This window comes from Anabas testudineus, chromosome 4 (assembly GCF_900324465.2).
Source record: "Anabas testudineus chromosome 4, fAnaTes1.2, whole genome shotgun sequence".
In the NCBI taxonomy this organism is placed as follows: domain Eukaryota; kingdom Metazoa; phylum Chordata; class Actinopteri; order Anabantiformes; family Anabantidae; genus Anabas; species Anabas testudineus.
Genome location: NC_046613.1, coordinates 19,588,590 through 19,609,161, shown reverse-complemented (window position 1 = coordinate 19,609,161; position 20,572 = coordinate 19,588,590). Strand labels below are relative to the sequence as shown.

Below are 20,572 nucleotides of genomic sequence, written 5' to 3'. Positions count from 1 at the left end.
TTGAGTTCCCTTTGCATTGTGCATGTGGAAATGCTCTTTTATTATTAAACATAACCGTGACTTCCACTGTTGTTTTTCTATTATTTGATTTCACCATAGTTTAAGCCGATTGCGATCATTCACATTTTTTTCCTGACCACATTTCTTTCTTGAAGATGATGGTTCCCCACTATCCTTCCAGTTTTTAATAATGCGTTGGACAGTTCTTAATTTTACTAACTTTAGTAGTTTCATCAATCTCCTTAGATGCTTTCTTTGCTTGATGCATGCCAATAATTACATCTTTTTCACAGTATGTGTCTTCCGAGATGGGTGTTTAATAAATGAGAAGCTACTCACTGCATCAGTTAGGGTTAAATAACTTGTTGCCAGCTGAAACATAATCATCCATGCAGTAATTATCCAATAGGAGGCTCTTATCTATTTGTTTAGTTGGATCCAAGTGGTGATTCTTTTTTTCTTTTTTTTTGGACAGGCAGTGTATTTTGTCCCATATACAGCTAATTAATTGTGCCTTGCCTGGCCATTTTGCTCTTACTTGTAGGAGGTCACGGAACACGTCACCTATACACCAGCCTGCAGTAAGCCAGGGAGATTATCTCTTGGGGATTTTGTGTGTGTTGTTTCAATACCTAGCCCAGGATTCACACTCACTGATAATATAGTAATATTGTCTGATGTCTCTCCAGCTTTTAATATTTTCTCTGGTTCACAGGGACATTTAGGACACCTACACAGTGCTCTTCAGAGGCTTTTTGGCCTTGTTTGGAAGAGAGTATTTTTAAATGTTGTGTAGAGCTGTTTTGAACTGAGACAGTTATTTAATGCAGTGGTTGGGGAAAAATGTGCTTTAAAATTAAGATCATACATGCAAATATCCACTCAGTTTGACATGTAAATTAATGTGTTTTGAAAATGATAATTAAGTTGTTGTTTTAGATAAGTCTGCATAAAAAAGTAACATGTTTAAAATACAAGAGCTTTATGACTTTTGTAATATAAAAACCTCTCTACCTCTTTTAGCTATTGACTTCTACTTGAAGGAAAAGGCATTTCAAAGTAAAATGGCGTGTCAGCCACAATCTGCACTTAGCACCCCCAAGGTGTTTTTCATTGTGTTTCAAGCTGTTGGTTGTAGGTCATGCCATTTGTGGGCGAAGAAAGAATAGTGGAACATACTGCCTGGAAGACCTATCAGTTATTTATGAGGCTTTTCTGTACATACGGTATTTCATGCCAGGGGATCTGAGAAACAACCACAGATGGGAAGGCAACATGGTTGTTCCACAACATGACAAAAGACTGCTTTGGTTTTGGGGGAAAGAGCACTATACTGTTTTTGTGCTATTTTATTTACTGTTAGTAGGCATCAGTGCTACAATTTACACATTTTAAAAATGTGTAACAAAACAAACAACAAAATAGTATTAATTTTCAGTCAACCATATGATGGACAGACTTCAATTTAGAATTGTAGATGTAAGTATTGAGGGTATATATGGATGTGTTGACAGTAAAAAAGAGAAGTAAAGGAACCTTGAATAAAGCCAGATCTGTTCTCACATTCCTGCCCAAATAGTAACAGACCTGTGCATAAATTGTCCAGTGCATCGCTACAAGCTTTACTGGTTAGACATAGCACAGCACAGTTACAGAGATAAAAAAACTTGCTGGGTTGTAAACTTACTCAATATTTCTGTTTAAACAGTCCTACTTGCACATGTCTTAGAGGTGGGAGTCCAATTAAGTGATGGAAAAATTATTGAAACACCTACATTCATTTTATTGTATACAGAATCAACTGAAGATGAATTCAATGCAGCCTATCAGTGAATTTTTCAGTCTTCTTTGATATTTACATTTGGTCACGCATTTTAAATTAATAGAACAGGAAAGCAGAGAGGTAGTTTCCCAAAAGATGCTGTGTCTCTGTCTGTTTGAGGACAAGGTCATAGAGTGCAGCTTAGTAAATTGTTTCTCCTTGAGGTGGATAATGACTAAAGAGGAAGGCTCTCAGTTTACTGAACATCAGCAGGGAAGTAGTTCAGCTCTGTTGAGAGCTGAAGGAGAAAAGGAGCTCTCTCCCCATGTCTCTGTCTGCCTGTCGCCATGTCCCATAAACCTTATCAGTTTGTCGACATTCATTCATACCTCCCCTACATGTCCCTGCCTCCCTCTGTCACTGTATCTCCTCTACTCTCCCCCTTTCTCTTCTCTTGAGCTTTCTGCACGTCCCTGCCAGAGAAACGCTGAATTAGAGCACTGAGCTGAGTGTCCAAGCACCCTTAGGTCATTTCAGTCAGTCTATGCTCTGCCAACTAGTACAGCAGACATGCATTAGCAGCATATTTTTGTGCAGTCCAGAGACCCAGTTTCCCCAGTGCATCTTAGCACTGTGATCATCTGAAGTCTTGCATGCAAGCAATTTGTAGTGCTTTGAAATCACATAGACAGACATGTGTTTTGCTAAAAATATGTTGAAAGCATGAGGTGTAAACTGATACAGTTTGAACTTTACAGCAAGATATGCCAAGGAGGGGTTTAATCTGCTTAAAAGTACTATGTAGTTGTAGAACATTAACAGAAAAAAGAAAAATGTAACTGGGGCCATTTGGGGATCAAGACATAAAACAAATTGCATATTTGAGTTATGCGTTGGTTGAAAACGGCATATGCGCATCTTTACTGACTCATTTGCTGGCCACATAAAAGTGGCTTCCCTGATGCACTGGCAAGGAGATATGCTTATGACCACTGTAATTAGGGCAGAAATTGAACAGGGAACTCTTGTACATATTGTCCCCATGGGTTCAGGTCAGCTGTTTTTAGTAGGTCACATGTCCCTTAATCTCTTCTATGTTATAAGCAAAAACAAGCCACGCCATCACACTGTGCATGTGATCACTTACAAGAGCAAAGCGCTGGCTCATAAGCGTAGGCAGCGCCTACAGTCCATTTTTACATCTTTACCTGCTTTCATGACAGCATTGCGGGATATCTGTAATCGCACTGCACAACAGGACATGCGTACACGTGTGCATGTGCTCATTGCGAGTCCCACGCGCAATGAACCACTCAGGGATCACCCCCCTCTCTTTCCCTACCCCCATCCCCACGCCTACCAAGCTCATCCCAGGTGCCTGCTTTGCCCGTTCAGCCACTCTGCCCACCCACGCCCTCACACTCTTAGTCCCAGCAAGCTGCGGTGAACATTTTTCCTGCTTTCTTCTCTCTACTCCCACCCACTCCAAAAGGCTGTGAATCACTGGCTGACACACTGAAGCACCAGCAGGGCTCTTGTGTTTTAGATGGAGAGGGACATCTCTGTCTTTCCTTTGGTTTGTGAAGCATAGCCCCAAATTATGGGGTTTGACTTGCACATAGGTAAAAAGCTTTGAAAGATGCAGATTGTGTGACTGTGTAGGGTAGTTTTAGGCTCTCATGAGTAAATGCAAGCTTCTGTATGTGTTGGAGTGTGTCTGGGTGTAATACAGTGCTGGCATGAGTATGTGCCAGGAGACTGAGAGAACAAATTAATTGTCCTCTCATGGAAACGTTGTTTAGCACTTAGTGGAGTGATTCATGCATCTCCAAAATCAGCCTGTGCAAGTGACAGGCAAGTCACTGCTGTCTTTTCAAGGAACCACTGCTCACTGATTCATGTCTCTCAGTCTGTCAGCAGGCTATTGTATGGGTTGTAGTTGGGTCCAAACCTTTCTTCTAAGTGTTTTTCAAGTGTAAAAAATGTATTTCAGTCGATTGAGATGTTTGTTGAATATAAAAGATTGTTTGCATAGAGGATCATGCAGGTCAGGAGCATGTGTCACCTTTGATTTCCTGAGTTTGTCGTTGTATAACATGTAGCCCTACGACTGAATTATTAAAATTAAGTCTATTAAATTGAGTCTAAGACGCAGCCTGATGTTTCTCATACCCAAACTGTCCATTAGAACTGCAGCTCACATTTTTTTCTAACGTAACAGACTAATAATTTAAGTTTCTGTTTGGAAAATAGTGCAATAATTATCCAGAGCCTGAGAGGACACCCTGAAATGTATTTTGTCCGATTGTCACCACAAAGCCTAAAGATACAATATTAATTTTAATATCTAAGACAATAAACAGCAAGTCCTCTCATTACAGACACTGGAAGCTCTGCATTTTTAATTTGGATATAGAGGAGGACATATTGTGACTTACAGTCCATGTAATACTAGGTAGCATCAGACTGATACATGACAGCATGTTGTGTTGCACAGGAACAAAATGCTGTTTTTCCTCTGTTTCGTCTGTCTAAAATTACACATCCCCCCTTTTCTTTGGCCTTTCTGCTCTTCAGTGGACAGAGCATAAGCTTGACTGAAGCATTCATACAGTCTTCATACAGTCGGTGTGTTTCAGTTACTCTGGTTCATCCACTTGGCAATGTGAGATCGTTTTCACCCACTGACAACTGTGATTGTCTGGACTCCAGTCTGCCAAGAAACGCTTCTCACAGATGGTGGAGAGAGAACATGGAGGTTGGACGATGGAGGTTGATTTCACCATCTCTTACAGGCCTTAGCATAATCGCGCTCTAAATATTTCCTAAGTGGGTTGATGTGTGCTTACTGACATGTTTTTGTGCCCACATGAGTGTGAATGCATCCTATGAGTGTGCGTATACGGAGTGTTTGTCTGTCAGCCTGCGGAAGCTACATAGGCATTGTGAGGACTCGGCAGGGAGCTCTGTTCCCCTTGTGTTTGCCAGGAGCAGCTTCCACCCACGGTGGGCAGGCAGGCAAGCAGGCTCAGTTGGCTGCTAGGTTGGCATTCATTGGATGACTTGGGTAAAAAGGAGGGAAGGCACACAGCCATTCATGGTCACGTTATGCACATGGAGAACAGTTGTTTAGAGATATTCAGCCCCACTCTGCTTCTCTCTCTGAACCAAAGAAGAAATGTGCTATTGGACCAAAGAATAAAAAAAATAAGAACAGAGATTATCGCAGTAATCAAATGTACAAGGGTGTGCGTATATTTACCAGTTCAGTGCTGTATAAAATGTAGGACTGTACATCCTTCACACAACATAGAACAGTCTTATTCTAAGGATGGTTATTATTCATTTCTTTGTTTTTGCTTATAATTTGGAGCCATTTTGTTTGAAGTACTGATGATTAGCCCTGGCAACAAACAAGCGAGTACCAGAGTTGTTGATTACAAAACAACAATTCAGAAACCTACACAAACTATTGGTAGTTAGTTGATATAACTAGTGATAGTTGGACAGGTTGTTGACTGGCTCCTATACATTGAGCAGACAGCTGGGGTCGCCAGGAGGCTGAAGTGCAGCCTGGGAAGCTGGAAATACGCATTCAACAACTAGTTTAATCTAATATCTTCTGTCATGTTGTTGTTGTTTTTTAATAGAATAAAATTCCACCAGTTGTAGTTTCATTGTTCCGTTTGGTTTCCAAAAACAAAATCACTGCACAAGTTTAAAGACGATTCTTTCTTTTAATTACAAAGAAAAAGATAAATATTTTGTAGCCTAAATAAGTAGATGGAAACGTTTTATTCCGAGATTAACATTATATGAAGGGATATTTCCTTGACATTATTAATGTCGCTCTTTCTCTTTTTACGCACACACCTCCCACCTGCTCTCTCTCTCTCTCTCTCTCTCTCTCTCTCTCTCTCTCTCTCTCTCTCTCACTTCCCTCACACTTTTCTCTCAGATACCCAAGATGGCGGCAGCCTCATCCATCCAGCCGCCCAGCGTTCACTCTTCTCTAGCCCGGGAGAGCGCACTTTCCCCGGAGATGGACAGCCCCGAGATCCGGCAGCCGGAGGATGAAGAGGCGGCGGCCGCGCAGCCCTCCGAGCCGGGGATTAGCCTCCGCGACCTGCCGGACCTGGAGCCGGAGGAAATCGAAAGGAGACTGGCCAAAACTCGCCAGGAGTTGAGCAACAGGAGGAAAATCCTCATTAAGAACCTGCCGCCTGACACCACTAACCAGGTACTTAACACTGGGAAAAAGTGACGTGCTCCAGCAGGTTTTCAGTTTTTACGCAGGTCGCGATCCAAAGCGCATCTGTGGTTTCCAGTCATGTAGTTTGCACCGACTCTCGGACTTTTCAGTGCATTTAATTCTGTTTCGTGATCAGGGATTTGGTCGGATGCTGCTGACAGTGCCCTGACCTCACGTTACCTTCTGCTTAACATTGTGATTTATTGTGTATATGGGATTTATTTCAAACCACATCCTCGTCCACATTTAATTTGAGTTTCATTCGCCTCCTCAGGTTTTCATTAAACATTATGTAGTTGAACAGTTAAAAGCACTTTTTCCTCACAAGACATGACGGTTTACATATTGTGTGTAATCAGAATTACATATAGATGAAAAACATTTTATATAACACCTGATTGCCAGAACAATTGTTAAATGTTTAGTCCTTAAACTAAATATAACAACAAACCACTAACAGCTTTGTAAACATCTGTATTTTATTTAATTTGCTCTGAATTTACTCCTAGGTCCTCTGATTACTGGAAATCATGGTATTTGTTATGTGTCTCATTCTCAAGTGTGTTGCAAAAGCAGTCCAGTGCTTTCAAGTCTGTCATTGCAACAAGCGGAGATACTGTATCTCTGTGTGTCTTAGCTCTGTCAGCCACACGGACAGAGGCAACACTTGTGATTTGTAAACTGCCTCTTACTTGCCATTTTACAGTGACATAAATTTAGTCATACACGTGTATTTTGCCACATTGGCTAAACTGAATTTGTTACGGGCAATGCACCATCTTTTAAACACTTAAAACAAGAGTAAGAACTTATTGAGCTTATTCAGTTTGCCATGTTTTCAAGATAGGTGGCCAGGTGGTAACAATTATTTCTGACCTGACATGTTGTTTAACAGTTTGCTATAATCAGATTTCTTCACTGGTGGAAAAAGGAGATCAGTGAGTTTATCTTTCATTGTTTATTGTACTTCAAAAGCATGAGACCACAGACTGACTTCACTGTTTATAACTTTAGGACTTATTTCATTTATCATGCCAAGTGTCATTCATTACTTGCGTCTGCTTGCGAGCCTTCATGAGGCAGCATATCAGAGGTGCTGATGGTGTGTTCCTTCAGGGTCGTGGCACCAAACATTCTTACTGTAGAGACAGGTGTACTGCCAATAGAACCAGCTTTCTGCCTGGTGGTTGTATGTGTGTTAAAGGAGATAGAGAACAGAGTGTGGATACACATGGTGTGTGTTAGAAATGAGAATTAAAGGGAGAGTGAAGAAAAGTCACTTGGATCAGGTGGAGGAACACAAGTGGAATTTCTCTCTCTGTATTTTCCACATTATTCATGTGTCAGATTGAGTGTGATATGTTGAGTGAGCCTGAGCAGAGCAGTCGGAAAGCAGAGCTGCGTGAAGCCTGCCCTGTTCAACATGTCACATAAATCTATTCATTTAAAGGAGACGTTCACACTTTGACCTTACACAGTCACCGACTGTGGTAATACTGTTAAATTCACAATAGATCAGATTACTGGATCTTATGTTTGGAGATATCGGGCTGGCAGCTTGTTGGACAGAAGCGTGTAGTTAAAAACATCAAAAATGCTGAAGTCCTCTAGAATAAAACAATCTTTTTAACATTTTTAGTCCTCTATTGTGGTTTGAAATACTCCCTTTGCTGTTGTTCATTCTGTCCTAAAAAGGCTGCAGAGATTCTGAAACACTTTTAAATAACTATGGATCATAATTGATTATGCAATAGAAAAAAAAAAAAATTCTTGTTCCAGCTTCTCAAATGCAAGGACTTGCTGCTTTTATCTGTTTTATGATTGGAAATTGAAAATTTGTGGGTTTTCAAAAGCATGGACAGAAAAGTAATTTTAAAAATGTGACATTCCACTGTGGGAAGTTGTGACAGGCATTTCTCACTCTTTTCTGACATTTTAGAGACTAAATGATTAATCTCAAGTATTATTTTAATGAATTAGCGAGTAAAGAAACTTAATGAACCATAATGTGCATCTACTTGTGTCTCAGTGGGTTGTCCATTGACCACAGGGCTGGTGGTTTGAACGGTCCTTGAGCAAAGATTCTGAAACTTGTTCTAGCACCTGAAATGGCAGCTTATATGGTCATTGTTGTCTTAAATTTGCCACGGGGACCCAAAATTAAAAGTAGATTACACTGTATGTCTTTGTGGAGAATATAGCTTAAAGCCTAAAGCTCTTTTTGCCAGTTTCTGTTCAGGAAACCAGAGATTCGTAGGGCAAGTGTTGACATTACAGTATCTCTCATAAGGTTATAGATTTATGGTGACGGAAAGACCTCATCACCTGTCAGATGCACCTCCATCTCCTATTCCCCTCATACCCGCTGCCCCATTAGTGAACAATATATTGTGTGGTGCTCTGTGTCAGATATATAGCCCTGCTGATGGTCCTCATCTCCAGCAAAAGCGGGGGGGATGGTAAAGAGGGAGAGTAAAGTGCAAGAGGAACGAGGTAGGAGAATAGAAGAGTAGGTTGAGAGGAAATGATGGGGAAAAAAAAGTTAGAAGAAGAATTCAGAGGAAGAAATGGAAAGGTTCGTAGAGGGGGTGGTTGAGGAATTTGATTGGAAGAGTGAAGAGGATGAGACTTGGATTTTCTTTTTATTTGATGTTTAGTTAGGAGTCATTAGCATAGATTCGCCATACCACTTAATTAAAGCAGTAGGAGTTGGAAAAGTGCTATTGGTTTTAGCATTTTAGTGAGTGAGAATCCATTTATTGGATCCAAAAATTGCATGTTGAATGTAATTAGAATATTTACACACAATCAAAATTATACTTAATTAAAACTGAAAGATTCAATTCATCAGTTTTATTTACGTATCTGTTGTTGGATAGAAGCAGTTCTGTTCTGTATTAATAATATTCAAATATTGTCCTGATTTAGAGCTAATAAACTGATACGCTTAAAACATTGATGCTTCTTATTAAATGCGTCAGGATTCTTCTGAAACTGACAATGTGAAAGGTTTGCGTGTTTCTCAAGGGAAGAGCTGCCACTGTGTGGTTCTTGCTCAACTACAAAAATGCAAAGTCACTTGCAATCATGCACTGATGTCACAGAATGCTATGTTTTTTTTCACCCTTAGTCTTTGGTCGAATACAGACACCATCTTGAAGATTAACCAGCCGAAAGTCAAGTTTAATTTTAGCTGCTACCAATTAACATTAATTAGTGACAGCTGATTTGATCTGCCTCTGGCTATGTTTGGCATTTTAACCTGCACAATTGATGAAGTGCCAGAGAAAACAAAGAAGAAACAAAGAAAAAAATCTAACTACCAACCCTGGTCCAAAATGAAAAGTTTGGCCATATATTTGTTAGTATTAGGTCTTTGAGAATGCGGGTATCAGATCTCAACCTTCCCGAGTGTTTACAAGTTGAACTTAAGTATCGAGCAAGAATTTTGCCCCCCGCAACTGTGCATGAGCGAGTACAGCTTGAATTTTAAAGAAGACTAAAAATGAATTCCTATAAAATCCAAGCATGTTGTATGAAAACATATTTGCAGATGCACAGAAGGGTACAATAAATGCGACGACTTCTGGGATTTTTGGAAATGTGAAACAAATACGAAATGTATTCCGTCCACGTGTTTGTTTCTTTTTAAACAGTGCACCGAGTGTGTGAAGTTTTTTGCATATGTACAGGTGAACACAAATACATGTAAATGTGACAAAGCAGCATGTGCCTGAGCTACTTTCCGCCCACTTCCTCCTCTCGCTTTACATGCTGTTCTGTGTGTGTGTGTGTGTGTGTGTGTGTGTGTGTGTGTGTGTGTGTGTGTGTGTGTGTGTGTGTGTGTGTGTGTGTGTGTGTGTGTGTGTGTCAGTAGCAGATGTTCATGATAGCTGCCCCTCCTACCTGTGGGTAGCCTTCCTCACCTTTGTCGGTTTTGATCCTGCGTGCACACGTGTTGTTGTGATTTAGCTGTTTACCTGTAAGTTTTGCAGATGTTTGTGTTGCAGTAATTGCGCAGGCAATCAAGATTCACCTGCTCTATAGTGCTAATAATAAAACTAGGACAAATCTACAAGTTATGGATGAAATTAATTTTATACAAATTTAGAAACAAATTTTGATAGTTGGCTTTATCATTAACAGGGTTTTGTAAAACCCAGTATGTTCATACTATCGAGATGTTTCCACAGAAAGGAAATACAACATCATTTTAACAGTAGACTTCCAAATAGGCTGCTGAGACATGGTAATGTCTGTGATCAATCTGGATTTGCTGCACAAAAAGAGGTAAACCAGCACATAGGTTAAACGATATGGTCGTAGTGCTGACTGGATAAAAGGTTCAATTTCAACCTAGGAGTGTGAAATCCACTGACTGGGCAAATACAGAAATATTATGTAGACTTACTGGAAAAAAGGCAAAGGAGAAATTGTCTTATGGGAGTTATGGGATGAAGTGAAATTGTTGGCTAAGCCACTATCCGGTAAGAAAACACCTTTTATTATTATCATCTGTCATTTAGATTTTCTCTCATAGAGCAGATTAAGTTATGCTTGCACTTTACGGTCGACAACTGCTGCCATTGTTCTGTTAGTGTGAAAGCGGCTGGGGGGGTGGGGGGCACATGATACTGTCAGGATCCTGCTGGTCCCCGTTTACTAGTCTGCATCCTTGATGTTCACAGAGCAGCACCTCAGACTTCAAACCGCCTGTGGTGCTTTTGATATACAAGTTAAGATTGATCAAACATTTGAAGTCTGACCTTCATGTCCATGTTTTGACCTTCGCATGGATGGGAGGAGGCCCTCCACCGTGACCCCATGATTACAGAATTGCACAGTGTAATTAACTTTGAACAGTTAAGGTTCTGTCACCACCACCTGACCCTTGTACATTAAAGTCAACAACAAAATATACAACCAGAGACGGCTCTCTCTGGGTAACACCTCAGTAATTAGACAGGTCAGATTAGAATGACCAAAGTAGTCCATGCCAAGTTCTGCTTTTGTTATCCAAGAATAGAAAATAGAGTATACCAAACAAGTGAAGCCTAAAGAGTGTAAAACTGCACAATTGCTCAAGTGGGCTTGTTGGGTTTTCTATATAATTCTGTATACAGTTATATTTTGTATGGTCTTAAACCTTAAACTCTGTAAAGTGCCTTGAGGTGACTTCTGTTGTGATTTGGGGCTATAAAAATAAAACTGAATGAAATTGAATTGAAATTTCCTTATTTCTGGTTTGTTTTCATAAACACTTCTAGGAGTTTAATTCTACCCACGGGGAACAATAGGAAATGTCTTTGTCAGTTTAAAAAATAAGAGGCTCAGAAATGTCACTATTGTGTACCTTTTATCTTTTATTGAGTATAAAACATAAACCAAAAATTCCTTTTTTGATAAAACCCACCAATGAGAGCCTGACCTTCTAGAAGAAACAGTTGGCAGCATTTAATTATAATGTGTGTGAAATTTAGATGAAAATTAATTTACTGTGTTCTGTAATTGAACCAGCCATTTGCAGGAGAGTATTATATCTAATCTTTACTTACTCTTAGGTCAATTACTGTAGATTCTGAGCACTGAGCATCGTAGCTGCATGTATGTAAGAAATGGCTGAAAAGTGATGATTCAAATACACTGCGTATGAGTTGTAGAACACATTTTTCTGTTATCTTCAGAGCATATTCTAAGTAGATGCATTACAAATAACTATTTTAGATTTGTGGTTAAGGACAAAACTATTTTATCAAGCTACAACACTTCAATGCTTCATTTAAGTACATTGCTGTGCTTTTGAGTGTTTAAAGTCAAATGTAATAATGTTACAAAATGGTGTGTTATGCAAGTACAGAACACATTACCTTTCCGACATGGAGCTTCTTGATGTACATGTTAACTTCCACTGGTGCCTCAGAGTACGAGTACGAATTACTACAAGAGGCCGTTTAGCTTTTATGTCTGAGAGCTTCTTTGTCTCCATCTCCACAAATCTTCAGTTACTTTGCTTTTTATTCTGCCATAATGATGCTTCATTGTACCATGTCATTTTTTGACATGAATGTAGCCAAACTGTGTGAGTGTGAGTTAAATGGCCACAAACACACAAAACAACTGAGCAGTGTTCAAAAGACAGGTAACAGTAATTCGATGTTGTATTCTACTCTTTACCTTAAGGCTAAGATTTACCACATCCAAGCTCTGTTACACAACTGTAAATAGCTGATAAAGTGAAGCATTTGAGCTTTGGTTTTCACTGTGTAAACACTTACATGTATTTTAATATATATTATGTTATGTTGCATACCGTGCACATCAGGTGCTGAACGCCAACTCATACAAAAATAACAAAATTATGCTTTGATGCGATGTCTGTAGGACTGTTGATATGTGAGGAAGAGTGACTATTGGCTCAGTGTGGAAAATAACCTCCAATCTGAACCCTGTTGCTTCAGGGCCAGAGCCAAACTGAGACGGGTGGATGTGGAAAGAGGAGGGAAGTGGGGTCACACTGGTTGACAGCTGAATCGGTTCTGACTCAGGGCAAGCCACCTGCTTCCCTCAGCCCACTGCTTCTATCCTTGCTGAGATTAAATCAACCAGCTTCTCCATTAAAGACATATGAATGAAATGAAGAACTGGATGAACATAGGCAAGCGGTGCTAAACTGTAAAATGCTATTCCTCTAACGGCAGCATCTCTGACTGTATGGAAGAATCAGGGAAAAGCCTCTGACTTCCCATGTGAAACTGAAAGTCATTACCTTTTCCACACAACAACGTCTTAATGGGTAATTTCATGTGCTCTAATTGGAGTCTTGGAGTTGATTTAGAAAAATATTGTTCTATTGAGGTATAAAGAGATGTTTTGTGTGATTGAGCTGATCACACTATTGTTTATTGCAGCTCCACCTACACTTCCCCAACATTATATAGGGGGTGTCTGTGCCATTGTCTATTTGTTACTCAACTATTTCTGGCCATCTTTAATGTCCTTGTTCAGAATCACTACTATCTGGAAATGATCCCTTCCCTCTCTTTCGGTGTGGCCATTTGAATGACAAACACGTTTGAGTTCAGACAGTTCTTTCTTGAATCGGCAAGTAAGGAAGCAATTGGCATTGCCAGTTGCCACACTGTGGCAATTTTATTTTTGTACACGCTAAGCTAATTACAATACAATCAGCAAGTTCTTTCAAGTTGGTTTGCATTGATTATATGTAGGTGTAGGAATTATTCCATTGTATCCAAGTGGACATGTGGCCCAAGTCCATATGTAAATGTGCAGCTATTTACATAGCATTTTCAACCATTTGCACACAATTATGCACTGTGGGGTGGCAGATACTGTGCAAAGATTTCAACAAGTTCTTAGCTGAGAGTCTCTGTTGTTGAATTTGGCAGTCGGTGCATAGAGCACCTCTTGGGCCATGTGGTTGTGACTGCTGAGGTTGATTATGGGTTTGAATCTCTGCTCCTGCTGTGCTGCTTTACTGCATCATCTGGCTCTACTCAAGTGGAAATGAAACATCTGAAACTAAATATCTGGAAAAGGCAAGTAAAAGAAATGACAGGAAAAAAGTCATTAAGACATTGTCCTCATGTTACCATTTTACTATTAAGAGAGGGGTCAGAGAGGAAGAACATTTGGGATCTCATTCAGTATCCCATGTGTGTATTCCTCGTCCTTTCCTGCAGGGTAATAATTACTCTGCATGAAAATTTAACCAGACAGCCAATGTTTAGTCCATCAATGATAAAGACAAAGGCAGGAGAAAGTAGTGTGAGGGGAAGATGAACAAAAGGCAGAAAGAAAGAGGTGGAGAGTCTGTGTGTAGAGATGGTAAAAGAACAGAAGAGGGAAGAAACCAAAACAAACTTAAAACCGAGGAATTCTACCAGTGTTCGTACAGTGGGGGTGTTAAACTAGCATACAAGGTGTGAACGCTCTGGAAAGTGTTGGAGAGATAGAGAAAGGAAGGAAAAGGAGATGGAGGTCTGCACTCGTCTATTTATGCTTGTTCACAATATGTGAACGCACACATTTTCTAAGAAGCTCTCCTGGCAGGCATTTGATGGGCCAGTGATCCATGCTGTGCATGGTTTGAGCCACCTGTCACACACACGCTCACACACACACACACACACACACACACACACACACACACAAAGCATGCCTTGGACCACATATGGGAAATAGTATTAGCTTTTTTCTGATTAGAGATAGAAAATCGTAACATTCACTGAATATGTAATTACTTTGAACAGCTAAACAGTTAAAGTTCTGTCACCACCACCTTCTTGTACATTAGAGTTAACAGGCAAATATTCAGCCAGAGACGGCTCTGTCTGAGTAACACTTCAGTAATTGGACAGGTCAGATCAGAATGACCAAAGTAGTCCATGCCAAGTTCCACTTTTGTTATACAAGAGTGGAAAAAACCAGACAAGTGAAGCCTAAAGAGTGTAAAACTGCAAAAGACAGACTGTTAAAACTGAATGTCGCTGTTAATGCAGATGTGTTGCATTTTTTCTTTTTTCTTTTTTTGGTGAATTATAACCTAAATAAATTATACAGTTTTTTCCATTAATATGACCAACATTAATCCCAAATAGATTTTTTTTTCTTGCCTATTTGTTAAACTATTTTTAAATCATAGCCTACAGTTCTCATAAAAAGTACAGGCTTACTAAAATCTGCTTGTATTGCTGCTCAATAAATGTGGGTAATGATGATGATGATGCAGTGATTGTAAAGCTGCATATTTCAAACCGCATGATAGTGTTGAGTGTGGGAGTAACATGCTGCTTGCAGACAGACCTGAGCTTCATCCTCTTCTCTCTCTCTGCAGCATACTGTATATCACTCCTATCAGTAGGTCAAGGACATAGTTACTGGCGGTATGGAGGCCATGCAGAGTGTGTTTGTCCCCTAATCCCCCTGTCCCTCCATCTCTCTCGCAGAACACACACATGCAGTGTGTGGAGTTGAAATGATAGCCTACTGTTTCAGTTCCCTCCGGTGGCCCTGTTTGTGTTTGTATGCCATCTCAAAAGGCTGTGGGATAAAAGGTGTATGTGTGTGTAGTGAATGAACAGATGTCAGAGTAAACACATTATTCTCTTCTCTGCCTCTACTTTTGCTATTGGGGAGGAAAACCATTGTAGTTTGGCTTTCTTGCCTTGTATTTATATTACCTTGTACTTTTTATGCTAAATGTGATCCCCAGGGGAGTTACAATTACTTTAACTGGCAAATGGTACAAGCTGTCAGTGTTAAAGTGGAAAAGGGTCAAAACAACACCCAGACCAAATGAAAGGCAATTTGCAGCTTGTTTACTTTGCATTTGTTAGAAATTGATAGAAGCTCTGAGTAAAAAGAGAGCTGCTGCAAACTCAAGGTAGTGACCTGCAGAATTTTCAACAGATATTAGATTTCAAGTATAATATGGTTCTTCAGAGTTTGGACTGAAAGGTGCTCATGCATATTTGTACAAATATTTTATTTTATTTTATTTTTGAAACCCAGAATTCATGTCAAAATTTTAGTTTGTATATAAAATAACTTACTTCCCAGGGCACACACGAGTACATTCAAATGTATATAGTAGTTGGCAGCGTCAGTAGCTAAGAATCAAGGGTAGATGAAGTTTGGTTGGTGGGTGGCATGTTTCAGCTTGCAAAGAAACTAAGTCAGTACATAAAAGACAGCATCAGCAGTAGTCTTGAATTTGAAGCTGGTGTCCTCAGCTTCATTCTGTGGCCAGGTGTGAAACTCATGTAATTTGAGTGGTTTTAGATTATTCATGTTCCATCATGAACCTTCACTATGGCCATGAGCTCTGTGCAGTCTTAAAGGATGCCAGAGCAGGCTGCTATCACATTCCTTATCAAGCCCCTCCTCTGAGGGCAGCGTGCTTGAATGTCCCAACAAAGTGTGAATATCCACAGTATGCATGCAGGAAAATCGGCCCTGGGTGTAAATCTGGTTGTGTGGTACTGATAGGACTTGAGGAAATTATCTAAAAACATGATAAAACATTCAAACACGATGGAGCATGGGGCAGAATGACATGCTCAGTTATTCTATAAAATAACTTGAGATAAAGGAATATACTGCAGGATGGACTTCTGCTCATGGTCTGTCCTGTCACTGCCTGCCATGAAAACGTGAAATAGGGAAGGATTTAGAAAATGCTTTATTTCAACTAAACTAATACAATTAAGTTCGGTTGTTTGTGAGTTTAGCTTATTAGTGTAGTGCGTTTGCTTTTGTAAAGTTGTAGTACTAGTTTCTTTACTGAACCCAGTGGCTGTTTTGAAACACAAGTGAACATCGCTTAGCTATTAAAGTATGTTAATTAGAAAATTGTTCCACTGAGATCCCCACTACACTATTTCAACAAAATAGATAACAGCGTGATGGGATGCAGTGAAAGTAAAACATTAAATGTAAAAGGAAATAGGGTGAAACAAACTGGAATATCATAAAGTGCAGCGTAGTGTGCCCAGATGGTAAATTGTGTGGCTGAGACGAGAGGCAGAACAGTTTGGACTCCTAAAAATAGTCTTAAATTTCTTGTAATGTGCCAGTACTGTAATAAGAAACAAACTTTCAGCTCAGTTTAAGTACAGACGAGCACAGGCCTACACAATGAAACAGCACAGGAGAAGATTTGTACTTCACAGTGTCAGGATTGGCATATTGTCCCATGCAGCATTTAGCAGAAGAATGACAAAGGCGGCATTTACATATATTGCACAGATTTCCAGATTTTAAGTACCTGTTTTGTTGCATGTTGTATACTCTCAGTATTTCTTGCATTGAGCAAGTGCTGGATTCTTTTTGTTTAATTACCTTTTATTTAAGAATTATAGTTGATTTTTTTTTTTTTTTACAGCTGAAACATGCTTTGTGGACAGAAACATGTAACTGTGGGATAAGCCTACATAAAGGAAGGAGAGCGTTGGTTGGCAATAACAGCTTAAATCACTTACATTTAATCCTGACATGCTTTGATTTAAATGGTTTAATCCCGTTGTATTCTTGTATTTGCCTTGTTGTCTGTGTGCTAAGTTAATGCACTCCAGTACAACTCCACCACCCACTATGACCTCAAAAATAAACATGTAGAAGCATTATCACCTTTCTGACATATACACAGTGAGAAATAAAAGTAGAATTCATGCCAGAGCTGTTGTATTGGATTTCATTAGATTGTACAGGTGTATAAAAAAATTAGTGTATTATTAGTTCTTTATACATATATGTATGATCGATCCAAATCCAGTATCACTGACAGACAAATTAAGATTTGTTTGCATTGTTTTGCGGCAGCTCTTCATCCCTTCATAACAATCTAGAAATCTTTTCTGTCTGTAGCAGTATAGATGGATCAAGAAACACATAAGTACAGAGCAAAAACCACAAATAAAATACATTTTTCCTGTTCTCTCACTCTCTGTTTCCCTCTTAACGATTACAGCTCACTCCGCTCTGATTTTTTTTTTTTTTTTTTTTAAAGGGCGAGTGAGCCGACCCTCTGTGTGGGCTGCCTCACATGGCCTTCGCTGATAGGGAACATGCCTGCTCACTGTGTACATGAGTGGGCTGGTTGGTGCTTAGATGGATAGAAAAAAAAAAGAAAAATGTACATTTGAGAACACCTCAAATGGTGAGGTAGATGTTTTTTCATTATAGATATAAAATGTTCTTTTTGTGAAGTATCTGTCCACATGACCTCTTAGAAATGTCTAACCTGCCTTCACTTGTGTAAAAGGTGACCATTGTATGAATTTATACGTCACAATAATGCAAAGTTCATTTCTTTGTTTTCCAATTTGAATGAAAGCACAGCCTTCCATGAATAAAAGCACCGGATATAAGCAAAGATACTAATGATTCAGAACAGACGCATCCTTCCAAATGGTTGTTCACATTTCAAACCTATCTATTTGCTCCAACCCAGCATTTTATTCCTTGAATCGTAAAAGTTTAAATAAAATCTGGATGGCAATGTAAGAGAGGTGGGGAAACAACTATAGACCTTTTTCTTATTGCTATATGCTAAGCTTCTTGTTCTTTTTTCTGTGAGGTTGGCTCTAACAGATATTCCAAGGCAGATTAAACAAACTCTTTTGCACAAACCTGTAGAAAATAGTTAGTAAATAGTGTGATTTCATCATTAGGTACAGTGTGATGAGTAGAAAATGATTCTTGCCATATTATACCTAATCATGGTGAGTTCAGTGTGTTTGTGTCAGGACAACTGAAAGTCCTGTCTGATGAGCCCCATTGCTCCATTGCTGGCATTTTGCATTAATTGTATTATCCTGGAGTCACCTCTCCACTGCCATAGATTTTTAGTAGGGATTGTTGGTGTAGCACTGCAGTTGTTGTTCAGGCCCACCGCCTACACCATGCTCTTCATCAGTCTGACACTTTTGTGGTCTTGGACAGGTCTGACAGTGACTGGATCTACGAGGTTGCTCATATCACAGGATCTAAGGGATCTACCTGTTGCCAAGCTCTGAACAGTTTGTGCTGTCATTGCCACTGTGTGCAGTAGAGACTCTCTGGCTACATAACGGTGAAAGCCATCAGGAAGGCTAACAGAGTTAGTAGTGAGCAGTGGAGTTCACGTGCTCAGACAGGGTGTGAAGATCTTGCTTTGCTGCTGCAGTTCTGTCTTGGCTCTCTTTCCTGTCTAACTTCATGATGTACTGTCACCAAAAAGAAATGCATTTCTTCAGGAGAGAGTGCCTCTGTTTAAAAAAAAAAAAAAAAAAAACTTTTAATAGTGAGTCTACTTTTTAAAATGATTTCTGCATATGTGGGAAGGATCCCATCAAAGACTCGTGAAGGAGGAGTGCTCAGGTGTCGAAAATTAAGGTTTCATCATTGTGATGAGCGAATATCCATTTGATAAAATGTATCTCAGTTGTCACCGTGACTATTTGAATATTTAGTGTGTTTCTAAAGGCAGTTTTTTAGTCAATAACTGTCTTGCTGGTAAAATAGTACTGTCATATTTAAGAAGGCTTTCTGAGAATAATAATGACCTCTCTCTCTCTCTTCGTAGGAAGTCCATGAAATTCTGAAAGAGTATGAGCTGAAGTACTGCTTTGTGGATCGCAACAAAGGCACAGGTACAGTAAAATCTAATGTGACATACTCTTACGTAGGTTACTGAAAACCTTTATCTGTGTCCACTTGTCCTCAAAAAGATGCCATAGACACAAAACTGCGCACACACACACACACACACATCAGAGCAGGTTTAAACCTCAGATGAAGCTGTAAACTAAACCCTAAACCTACAGTCGTCCCATACTGTATCTGTCATCACAAATTTATATTTATAGTTTTATGGAAAGTAGTGACAAATACAGCCTGGGTGGGGTGAAGCATGACTGAAACACTGAATAGTTTCATACCTCAGAAGCAGTGGGTGGTGGGCACCAGTGGACTGGTGGGTACTTTGAATCCCTTTGACAGAACAGAGGTCTCTGTTATGGCGATTCATGTATTTGTTAGGTGCTTCCCCTTTTGAGGCAATTGTTCAGTTATACATTTGGGTTTTTTTTTTTTTTTTTTGCACTCAATCTAGCTTTTTGCTTAGATAAATAAAAATGTCTTTAACCAAATGATCTACAGCTGGAGTTTAGACGATTAATCTCCTTGACAGGCTGAATGCATTGTGCCATGATACATATTTAAAAACTGCTAGAATAGCATGTGGAGTCAGTAATAGGTTGAATTCAAGTGCTTATGAATTTATATATATATAATATTTCAAGCATTTGAGTGGAAAGTTATGTAAGTTTATGAAAATGAATTGAATTCCAATAGCAATAGTCAGTACAAAATAACAAGCTGTTCTGGGACTCTTAGGTGGGTACCTTTTTTCTTCAGTTATCTGTTGTTCATCATAATTGACAAATTGAGCACAAGACCTCTCCTTTATGTTTTTACAGTTTTGGCAAATCATGGGTGCATACATAAGTCTGGAAATAAAAGATCATAAAAGAGCATAGAGCATACCCCCTGCCCCTAGAGTGTGTCCCTTTCCAGGGAAATCTTACATAGTGCCTATATTTAGTCCGAGTAGTCAGCCAAGCACCTGAAACATAATACTTTTAGAAAGTAGAAGGGAGCTGTAAACAGCTGAGATATCAAAGCAGCAGCTTGTCCAAAAGGTTAATGGTGTTTCAGAGCAAATGAGAGCCTGATGAAACACTGGCCCTCGTAGGATCAGCAGCCACGCTGCTCTGCTAATTAGGCCACTGTGGTGGCATTGGGTGTTAGGCTCTGCAAGTACTGAGGTGGAAGGAGTGGGATGAGAATACAACATAATGAACAGCAGAGCCCGATAAGGCAAAGTTTAATTTTTCCTTAACAAACCCATGGTGATACTAGCTATGGCACCACTGTCCTGTGTTTATTTTATCTTTTCTTCATTTCACTTATCTGCTCTTTATCTTTGTCATGTGCTGTCGTTCTTTTTCTAACACTGCCAACATCACTGTCATTGTCTCTGTCAGCACTTTTGCCCT

General features: G+C 39.5%; 1 protein-coding gene across 1 annotated transcript in view; it reads left to right on the top strand.

Annotated features, from left to right (window-relative positions):
* Nucleotides 1–20,572, top strand: part of LOC113151362 (ribonucleoprotein PTB-binding 2-like) — a 69,258-nt gene that overhangs the window by 981 nt on the left and 47,705 nt on the right. The window contains 2 exon segments of the mRNA XM_026344322.1: nt 5,721–6,002; nt 19,099–19,165. Coding sequence (XP_026200107.1) covers nt 5,730–6,002; nt 19,099–19,165 — 340 coding nt within the window. The 5' untranslated portion in view covers nt 5,721–5,729.